The sequence below is a fragment of the Crotalus tigris genome, unplaced genomic scaffold (genome assembly GCF_016545835.1).
Source record: "Crotalus tigris isolate CLP2741 ecotype Arizona unplaced genomic scaffold, ASM1654583v1 scf7180000018491.14276545383:2951260, whole genome shotgun sequence".
In the NCBI taxonomy this organism is placed as follows: domain Eukaryota; kingdom Metazoa; phylum Chordata; class Lepidosauria; order Squamata; family Viperidae; genus Crotalus; species Crotalus tigris.
Genome location: NW_024097037.1, coordinates 2,541,209 through 2,551,827, shown reverse-complemented (window position 1 = coordinate 2,551,827; position 10,619 = coordinate 2,541,209). Strand labels below are relative to the sequence as shown.

The 10,619-nt window shown below is 37.3% G+C and overlaps 1 protein-coding gene across 1 annotated transcript; it reads left to right on the top strand.

Moving 5' to 3' along the window:
* The first annotated feature begins 2,258 nt into the window (after positions 1-2,258).
* On the top strand, positions 2,259-9,502 carry IFT27 (intraflagellar transport 27). Its single transcript, XM_039353106.1, has 7 exons — positions 2,259-2,644; positions 4,164-4,243; positions 4,822-4,881; positions 6,933-6,992; positions 8,449-8,566; positions 8,837-8,946; positions 9,092-9,502. The coding sequence occupies exons 1-7, from the start codon at positions 2,611-2,613 to the stop codon at positions 9,188-9,190; spliced, it is 561 nt and encodes a 186-aa protein (XP_039209040.1). The 5' UTR covers positions 2,259-2,610; the 3' UTR covers positions 9,191-9,502.
* The last annotated feature ends 1,117 nt before the right edge of the window (positions 9,503-10,619 follow it).

Sequence of the window (10,619 nt, the reverse complement as noted above, 5' to 3'; positions counted from 1 at the left end):
TTAATAATCACCAACTGCTCATTTTTCATATGACAGCCTTTTAATTATTTGAAAACTGCTAACCACATTTAATCTAAAGTATTATGAACTTGGAAAAATTGAAGGCAATAGAAAATAGAAACATTGAAGACAAAAGTACAAGACAAGATGGCTTAGATTTTCTCAATGATATTATGACCATAAAAATCTTGGTGAACTGTTGCTCATCAGGCTACAATGAGATGGAGCAAATGAATATCAAGTATCAACACTATGGACATTATGTAATGTAAACCCCAAATCCTGAGCTGAATAGCTGAATAAACTATTATTAAATTACCACGTATGCTTTTGTAGTTTCTTTTGTATCATATTCAAACTCACAAATTTGTCTTTTATAAACGTATAATCCCTGCAAGTAAAATTTTTAATATAAATTTCTTTGGTAACGGCAAAATTTCTAAAACTTGAGTAATGGTTTCTTCAACTATTTTCATTCTTTGTTTGGCTATTGTCCTTCTTTTGAAATTTCTCATTTTTTCCCAGAAACTTTATCACTGACTGACTGCTTCTCAGGGTGGACTGACAGGTTTTTGAAGACACTGATTTTAGAGCATACTCAGAATGCGTTATACTGGCACTGTAATTATACCCTTTTTTGTTAGATCTGTCTCTCACACTGCCTCACCATTTTGTACAATAAAAACAAAACTGTTAACTTCTACAGAAAAGAAAGTGAAGTATAGTGTGAATTGAATCTTAAGAAATGAGTACAAGAGGGAATTGAACTGTATCTTGGAGGTTCCAAGGGAATATCATAGGCAACTTTTCTGTTATGCCAAGCTTTTTCCAAACTTCCTTGAGAGCTGCTACCTTGACCCTGTCAAGTCAGAGAATCAATGCATCTAATGGTTTTGCTTCTGCAGAACTGTTTCCAATTTGAAAAATAAACACAACCTCAACTTGTGGTGACTGAAAAAAAGGAAGCACCCATTTACAGTTTGAGACTCATTTTCTTATTTCAGCTGTTCTGATTATTTAATTTCACCATCCAAAATGCATTACTTTTAAAGCATTTGGTTTACATACAGATCCAGCTTGCTGCTACGGCCTGATTGAGATCAGCCTCTGGATTCAGGCTTTGAGGCAGACTTAAATCTTTTTCTATTTTGTCCCCCACAAAGGATTTTGACAATAAGGGCAATTTTACAAAAGCTGGAACAGGTGAGGAAGTTAGGAGAAAATATGCGTGCAAACGGGTATGTTGGCCTTAGTGTGATTTATGAGACCAAGATCAACTGTTCCATTTTGAACTCCTTCAAGAAAGGGGAAAAACTCTGGTAAAATAATGCGAAATAATAATAATGATGATCTCGTTTCGGCTTTTTGCTTGGGAAGTCATGAAGGGCTGATAGCAGAAGCTACTTCAGCAGAAGCCGTTTCTGCTCCTCACAGATTTGAGGGCAGTGGCTGCACAAGTCTTAAATGTGGCTGTCAGTCAATCACAATGAAAAGGGGAAGGAAGGAGCGGTTGAGGCCGTTGGAGAAATGTCTCAAACGCGCAGCAGCCTCAACCCCTCGCTGCCCTTTCCTAAAGCGGGATTGGGGGCAGGGAGCGGCTGCAGCAGAGTACGCAGGCGTCAAAAACTCAGTTAACCTTGCGTTGTAGCGAGCCAGACGCGAGAAAGTACATGAGAGCTAAAGAGCGGTGTAAGAAAGTCCATTATTCAGAACGGCGGGGGCGGGGTTGAAAGGGACGGTTCATTCTTTTGTACATCGCTTTAGGGCCTAAATGGAGACTCCAGAGAAAGCACAACTAAATATATAAAAGATTATCTCATCAATCAGAACAAGCTTTTCTTTGAAAATTGATATACAAACAAAAGGACATTTTTGTTCAAATGGTACAATCCATCTGCACTTAGCCAATCATAAAATAGTCTCTTAAGGGTATCATAAATTACCGGGTAGAACTACAACGCTAAGGCCAACGCACGCCAAAATTGTAGCTTCGAATGACATCATCCTTTGCCTGAGCGTGGAGGGGGCAGGACGGCATCATGCCATTGAAGAAGAGATTGGCCATCGATCTTATCAATCACAAACTGATTTTCTTTTGAGCGACATATGCTGAGAACCAATACACTGAGGCCAGGGGCAGTGCCTAGCCCAAAAGGCGGGAAAACATGAAAGTGACAGCCAATGGAAACGTTCTAGCGAAACGCTTAACCAATCGACTTTTCCTATTTGGAATCCTCCGATGGAGGCATCAGCCAATGAATGGAAGAGTAGCGGGGTTCTTCGTGTACTGTTGCTAAGAGAGCTTCGTATTGTATTTCCCTGCGACCAAGAAGAAAAGGCGGTGAATGTGGGGCTTTATTGTGTCCCCCACAGTGGAAATCAACAGTCTTCTTCTAGCAGGATCTCCAGAGATCTCTCTGTCTCTCTCTCTCTCTGTCTGTCTCTCTCTCTTTCTTTCTCCCCTCTGCATCACACCCGCCCCTCCGCTTCCATGAGAGCCTGATGTCTCTTGGCTCCATTTAATCTCTCACATCTTAGTCCCAATAAATGCACATCTCTTCCTCCAGCTTCCCCGAAGGCCCGTTTTTATGGTGAAGATCAGTACAGGCCATGGTGAAACTGGCTGCCAAATGCATCGTGGTGGGTGAGTCCCCAAACTGGCCGCCACTGTTTTCAGTTGTATCTTTGTTTTTTTACAGGCCCTGGGTAATCCTAAATCAAGACTTGGGTCAGGATACTCAGTTACTTCCCAGCGGTTTCCTATCTAAAATTGCACTTAAAATGAGTTGGGTAATTTGGAAATAAGGACGAGGAATCTGCTGGATTCTCAGTAGGATGAGATTCCTCCTAACTTTAAATTTAGCAGCCAAGCTATAATGTGGCTTCTTTGGCTTGGTGTCATGCTGGTATATTTAGTAAACTGTAAAACTGTGCTTAGGCTTAGGAAAATTGTGAACCCAATCACTTGCTGATTGCTGCTTTGCAACAGTTCAGGCTGGAGTTTTTCCTGATTTAGCTAGGAATGCCAGCAATCTGAAACTTTTGAGATTTCCTTCATGCAAATCACGTGTTCTACTGTTGTGCTAAAATTTTTAACCAGTGAGAATTGCTTCAAAGGCAGTTTGATGGAGCACAAATTGAATCAATTTCCTTACCTTTATAGGACAGTGTTCTTTCCCTACATGCCTGTTAGTTTGAGTGTCTTTTGGCATCTCTAAATCCAGGGTTTTTCAAACTGCAGAACCTGTTAGCTGAAAAATAATTCCCAGAACCCCAATAAAGACTTTTTTCCTGTTTTTTTCTATTAGTCTCTCTCAAAACCTATACAAATATTTACATTGCCAAGATCTACACTGCATTGGCACAGGGTCTGTACTGCAGTGGGTGATGAGAATCAGGGTGGACTAGAGCAGTAAATTAAGACAGACATACCGATAGGATATGTTAATGGTGGAGAAAGGTGATAAGGGCAGCTAGGTAAATTCCTGTCGTATGACATAGACAATAGTATATTGTATAAGAGGTACCTGAACCCCAAATTGTGGGCTGTATATCTGTGTTCTAAATCTGTTCCACATACAGGTTGCTGGGCGGGCAATTGACATTTTAAAAAAATTCACCATCACTAGGAAGAACTGCCACCCTAAAAAACACCATGCTAAGCACCTTTTTTAATTATGTGTGCCTTTTTTTGCCCATTTTCAGCTTCATTGTATCCTTTCTGAGATGTTTGATGATTGGAATTACATATGAAATTTCTACTGCCAAGTCATCATAGATTAAAATAATATTCTAATGAGAGCTTTATTGTTTAATTTTGTTCCTAATTATTCCAAGCATGGAATTTGTCCCACGTATCAATATTAAAGAGAATGCTGGAGGTTGGTGCATTCTGTAGCATGTCTGCTTCCTATTTAACTTCAAGTATTTTTTTTAAAAAAAACTAAATTAAATTCAAACCAGCCAGGAAGCCTAGAGGGTACTATATGCATACCCCTGACTCACCCTTGAATTTCTATGGGTTTAGGCTTTCCACAGAAAGCTTAGTATAGATATATATTTGTTGTTTAACATAGCCAATAATAATAAAATGGAAGAGAATTCACAATTTCTTAAGTACAAATGGCTTAATCAAAGAGCGTTTTTATCCATTTGTGATGCAGGTGATTCAACTGTGGGGAAGACAGCTTTGGTCCAGATGTTCTGCAATGATGGGGCTCATTTTCAGAAAAATTATACCCTGGTGAGCCTTATGAGAGATACTGAGGAATTAAGTATTAATTATGATCTTTAAGGAATATTAGAACAATTTTTTAAAAATGCTAGGGCCAGTTTATACCTTTATCCAACCAGTTATTTTCAGGTGGGAAAATTATTCCATTCCATTTTCCACTACATACATACACATAAAAAAAGTAATGGGCATCCCTTAGTAGCCTGTTTATATAGAAGCTCAATTGGAACTGGCAGATATAATGCCGATCTGACCTTTACATGCCCATTTTCTATTTGAAATGTATTTGTGTTACTTTAGATTGTTGGCTAAATATATGTATGAACGCATCCCCAAGCAATATAGAATAAACTTTAAAGAACTTTAATAAACTTTAATAAAAAATATAATTAAATTAAGTGAATACATCATTTTTCATTCTAATTTTGTTTTTTCAGCCAAGCTCTTACTCTCCAGTATTTGAGTTTCTCTGACTGAAAAATATCGAGCACTAGGTATTGCGAAGGTTCACTTGAGAGACCTAACAAGTTGTAAAGTAAACTGAATTTATTATTATTTGATATATTTTTCTATGTTCTGAACAATAGACAATAGGAGTGGAACTATTGATGAAGACAGTACCTATTCCAGGAACAAATGATAGCGTGGTAAGATTGACTATGATTTAGATTTATATTTTTTAAAAACTCCTTGAACAGACAGTTTTCTCAGAAATATTGTTTATATTTTGTTAAGTTTAGCTATTTGTGTTCAGCTGCATGCGGAACTTTAATATTGCCTGTGTAGAAATAGGGATGGCATTTCATTGTCTGTGAATCTTTTAATCTGAATTTCTCCCAGATTAAAAAAAATAGAAATAGTCATAATTAGTTGCATTATTATTATTTCAAATTTATTATATCCACTCACTCCCATAAACTCTGGGTGACTTATAAATACCAAACAATAAAAGCAGTTAAAAATATACAGCACCAGAGGGACCACAAACTAAGATAATCATAACAATATCAAACCAAACCAAAACAGGCTCACAAATACATCATCCCAAGCCTAAGGCCCAAGCCAAATCTTAAAGTTGTTTCATAACCCTAGGACAGAGGGAAATGTCCATACCTCTGGAAAGTGCTGTCCAAAGAGTAGGGCCATAACAAAGAAGGCACGCTTCCTTAGTCCCATAAAACAACAACATTTAATAGAGATCTGGAGCACATCCATTCTGCCAGAACATATTGGTGGTCCATAAAGATTGGAGATAGGTAGTCTCTAAGACGGTGGTTCTCAACCTGTGGGTCGGGATCCCATTTGGGGTCGAACGACCATTTCATGGGGGTCACCAAACAAGGCTGACCGCCATTTTTCCCCCTTTTCTTTGGCCATGCCCCTGGCACCCGGTGATGTATAAGTGGTTGGGGGTCACCACAACATGGGAAACTGTATTATGGGGTCACGACATTAGAAAGATTGAGAACCACTGCTCTAAGATATCCAGGCCCTAAGCTATAAAGGGCCTTATAGGTAATACCGAGCATATTAAATTGCACCTGAAATCTATTGGCAACCAATCACCATAGCAATGCTGATGGGTATCCTGAGAGGCACCCATTAATGCTTGCACTTTTGCATTTTGTACCAACTGTAATTTCCGGATGGTCTTCAGGCAACCCCATGTACAGCGCATAACAATAATCCAGTTTTTTTGATACTATACAGGTAGACCTCAACTTATAACAGATTGTTTAGTGACCAAAGTTTCAGCAACACTGAAAAAAGTGACTTAGCACCATTTTTCACACTTATGACGGTTCCGGTATCCCCGCAGTCACATGAATAAAATTCAGATGCTTGGAAAGTGACTCAAATTTATGACAGTTGCAGTATCCCAAGGTCATGTGATCCCCTTTTGCAACTTTCTGACAATCAAAGTTAATTGGGAAGCCAGATTCGCTTAACAACCATGTTGATAATTTAACAACAGTGATTCACTTAACAAAAGTGGGAAGAAAAGTCATAAAATGGGGTAAAACTCAGTTAACAAATTTCTCACTTAACATAAATTTTGGGTTCCGTTGTGGTCGAAAGTCGAGGACTACCTATATTTGCTTTATCCAGCCTTCTTTAAACACAAATTGCATTGTTTAAACTTAATAAATATTATAAACATCTTTATTCGTATGGAATGTTCAACACAGTATTTTCTTAGAAGTATTTTGAGTTTTGTATATTTTTGTTTGAGGAAAGCCAATGTTTTGAAGGTGGTATTTGTGTCATCAGAAAACTCAGTAAGAGGAAATGCATGAATATATTCCCAACACAACTTATGCGAATTTATTTTATACCTTTTGTGTCAAATTTATTTTAAGATCCCATAGTCATTGAAAGTCTTATATTTTTGCATCAGAAATATATAACTGTTAAATTGCCATTTGCTGTTTTGTTTACAGTATGCATTAAGTTAACTGGGAATAATACCTGGTATTATATCTTTGCAACTTAGGTATGGCCTGGAGCTATTCTGTCTATGGAGTTTGAATTTGTGATCTTAACTCAATAAATTACATTTATCTTTTATGCTGCAAGCTGATTAGCCATTTGCAGAAAGAGACTTTTCCCCCCAGCTGTGTCTGAAAATTCTAGAATTCAAAAACTGTTCTGAACTATGAAATATTTTAATTAAAAAATGTATTTGTTCTCTTTTCAGGAATTCTTCTTCTTTGATTCAGCAGGCAAAGAACTCTTTTCTGAAATACTAGATAAATTGGCAAGTATAAAAATCTTCATTCAACTATCTTTTCTCCAGGAGGATCTGCTGTTAGTTTGGATACCGTGATTCTTATTTAAAATACTTTATTTTGTTTATTTTATTTCAGTTATAGTATATGCCACCTAATTTTTAAGACTTTGCACAGTGTACACTAAAGAAGATGTAAAACAAAACTTTTAACAAAATAGAAAAACATCCAAAGAAAATAAATCTCACAAATCAGACAATCTAGCAGGGGGTGCACCCGCTCTACCCCAAGGCCAAGAGAAAAAGCTAGATCTTAAGGGCTTCTCTAAACAAGATTGGAGAAACAGACATGCGACTCTCTAGGGGGAATGTCATTTCAGAGCACAGCCACAGTCACAGAGGCTCTATTTCCAGAGTTCCATTCGGTGCAATTGCTTAATAGACCTTGAGTATGCCAGATCAGCAAATAGTCTCTGAAGTATCTAGTCTCTTTGCCATGAAGGGCCTTATAGGTGATAACCAGCACTTTCAATTGTACCTGGAAGCCAGCTGGGAGCCATGAAGCATTGGTATTACATGGCAGTACTAAGTATCCCCAGAATTGCTTTTGCTGCTGCATTCTGGACCAGCTGCAGCTTCCAAGTGGTCTTTAAGAGCAACCCCAAATAGAGCACACTGCAGGGCTCAAATGCAAGATGACCAAAGCTCAAGTCCATTACCGAATGAATTAGATAAATCATAAGAAATTCTGTCTCAGGTTTTTTGGATCAACAGGACTCCCATCTGGCCTGTGAAACCAAGGCCATTCTCTCCCTGAAGTCCTCTTTCCCAAAGGAAAGCACTACCAGTTCCTCATGAGGGCAGTCCCCAAGCTTTTGTTCATCATTTAGGAGGTGTCCCAGAGAACAAATATGCCCCTTTAGCAAGAAAACATGCTATACGTCTTCATGCAACGGTAGCTGGTCTGATTCTTATGCTAGAAAGTACAGTTATTTTCTATACCTTAATTGTTCAGAGACCTTGAATATGTATTCTTGTTTCGCATATTTAAAACACAGAAGTAGCTGTAACTGTTTTAATTGGTTTTTTAAATTGACAATTCAAAGAGTAAAGTTTAATTGCAGTTAAAGGCATCATTTTCTCTTCCTTAATTTATTTCTGTTTGAAACAAATTACTTTGTTTCCTTGGAAATGGCTGATACTCCAGACTTTAAAACAAATGTACTCTTATTAAATGTTGTTTTGTTTGTTCACACATTTTTGGATAGAAGTATATTTAAAACTTAAAAAACATGTCCCCCTTTATAAGAAGAAGATATTTCCAAATGGAATTGCCTCTGGATTTTTGTAAAAAAAAAAAAATAGACTATTTTAAATTGGATTTTATTATGTTTCTTCTACAACAACATTTTGTCTTTCTTCTTATAGAGGATGTAAGGGTGATTTATTTCAGCTTAATTTATAATGTTTTCCTTTTACTATATAGTGGGAACAGCCCAATGCCCTGTGCATTGTGTACGATGTCACCAATGAGCAATCTTTCAATAACTCTGCTCAGTGGCTAGAAAGGCTGAGAATCCAAACATCAGGTATTCATATTCCAGGTAGGAAATTTTAAATGTCTTTGCATATATATTTTCTTTCTACAGCTCATACTCCTCAAATATGCTGGAAAACAGAGACCTTAATTCTAAACAATTGCTTTCTTCAGTTTACTCAGCCATACAATGCAGAATTGTAAAAATTTATATTCTAGCTGATTCCTTTGTAATCCTTTTCTCTTGATAAACATCAGACTATTACTTTTAACTTGTTAGCTTGCTTATCTGTAACAATCCAATATATCCTTTCCTTTTTTTTTTTTTTTTTTTTAGCTGTCCTGGTGGGCAATAAGATTGATTTAAGTGATAGGAGAGTTGTAGAGCGCAAACAAGCTCAACAGTGGGCAGAAGCAAATGGCCTGGAATACTGTGAGATATCAGTAGTGAGTACTTTACTTTACTGGATATATGTAAATGCATTTATTTGCATTTTAAGTAAAGGCTGGATTACTTTGGTTGATTTATGCAATAGCTTGATGATATAACTCTACTAACCCATTTGTAATTTTTTTCTTTTTCTCTTTTCAGAAAGAGATGGAAAATTTTGAAGCTCCTTTTCACATTGTGGCAAATTCTTTCCATCGATTGTACAAAGAGAAAGTAGAAATTTTTCATTCATTGGTGTGAGGTGTCCTTAAATACAATATGGTGGATTAAAAAGAAGACACACTAATTAACAAAGGCAAAATCAGTGAAAATGGAAAGTAGATTTTGGTTGTCATTTGCTTTCCATCATAGAGAATTATAATTCTTCAACTGTAATTTCAAGTCTCATCTGCTTATTGTTTATCCTGTGATGGACTTTTTTATAAGAAACATTCTTTTTGGTTATCATTTTTGCATGAATTCAGAGTTTAAATACTGTGAAATATTTGACAAATTTCATAAGGAGAAATCTATCAAAAGTTAATAAACATGCCATTACTCTGTACATTTCAACAATACGAACAATCTATTTCTTGCAGTTAAGTTATACCAAGTAATTGTTATTCAGAAATCAACATAAAAATTATATTTTAACTTTAATTTCCTAAAGTTAGAAATGATTAATTCTTAATCCTTAGAGCAGGGATGTCAAACTGCTGGCCCGCAGGCCGGTTTCATCTTACCGGAGCCGCACCCACCCCATTGCCAGCAACGGCGAAAAAGCTCCGATATGTTGCGCAATGTCACATGACGTTGCAAGTTTGACATGTCTGCCTTAGAGCATTTTCTTCTTCAATTTTGTTCCTGCCACCAGTGGTGCCAGAGGCAGCACTCAGAGCCCTCTCTGTGGGCACACGTGCCATCGCCCCAGTCCTAGGCCTTCAGCTGGGTTTTATAAAACCTTTTCGCTTTAGGCCTCCACCGCCGTGTGCAAAAAAAAAAAAGTTCAATCAATTTCAACTTCTTGCGGGGGGGGAAAAAAGATCTTGCAAAGTTGGAATTGATTGATTGAACTTTTTAGTCCCACCCAGTCTGCCATTACCACCGCAGCCACGCCCACCCAATGGACCACACCCAGCCAATGGGCCACACCCACCTGGCACCTGACAATGCATAAGTGGCTTTTGGGTTGCAGTTTGGGCACTCGGACTTTAAAGGGTTCGCCATCACTGTTATAGGCCTTTTTGTTGCCCTTTTCTAATTGCAGGGGACCAATTATTTTAATGGAACAAAAAGGTTGGGACACCACTTTACCCAATGTCATTCTTAATACTATATTGTTCTAAAAACAGCAGGTTAGGAGATTAATTTGACAGGGTTTCTTCATATCTTTTATTGTTCATATCACGAAACTGTAACTGGTGGACTTTTCAATGTTTCCATCATTGGTATACAAAGAATCTGCTGGGAATAATAAAAAATGTGTTTATTTTAAACTGAAAGATTATATTGGGAAGACTTATCATAATAAGCCAGGGGCTCAGAGCAGGTCAGGGCACATAGTTCCAAAATATCCTATTGTTAAAAATAATGTAATGTTTCTGCCAGTTAGAAATGGGACAGAAACCCATCATAGATTTAATTTAAAACAAAAATGATAGAAATCCACAGATATGAAATTTGATATACC

Coding starts and splice junctions, on each gene's coding strand:
- IFT27 (XM_039353106.1), top strand. CDS start 2,611: ATGGTGAAACTGGCTGCCAAATGCATCGTGGTGG. Junction 2,645..4,163: donor TGCCAAATGCATCGTGGTGG/GTGAGTCCCCAA, acceptor TTTGTGATGCAG/GTGATTCAACTGTGGGGAAG. Junction 8,947..9,091: donor AATACTGTGAGATATCAGTA/GTGAGTACTTTA, acceptor TTCTCTTTTCAG/AAAGAGATGGAAAATTTTGA.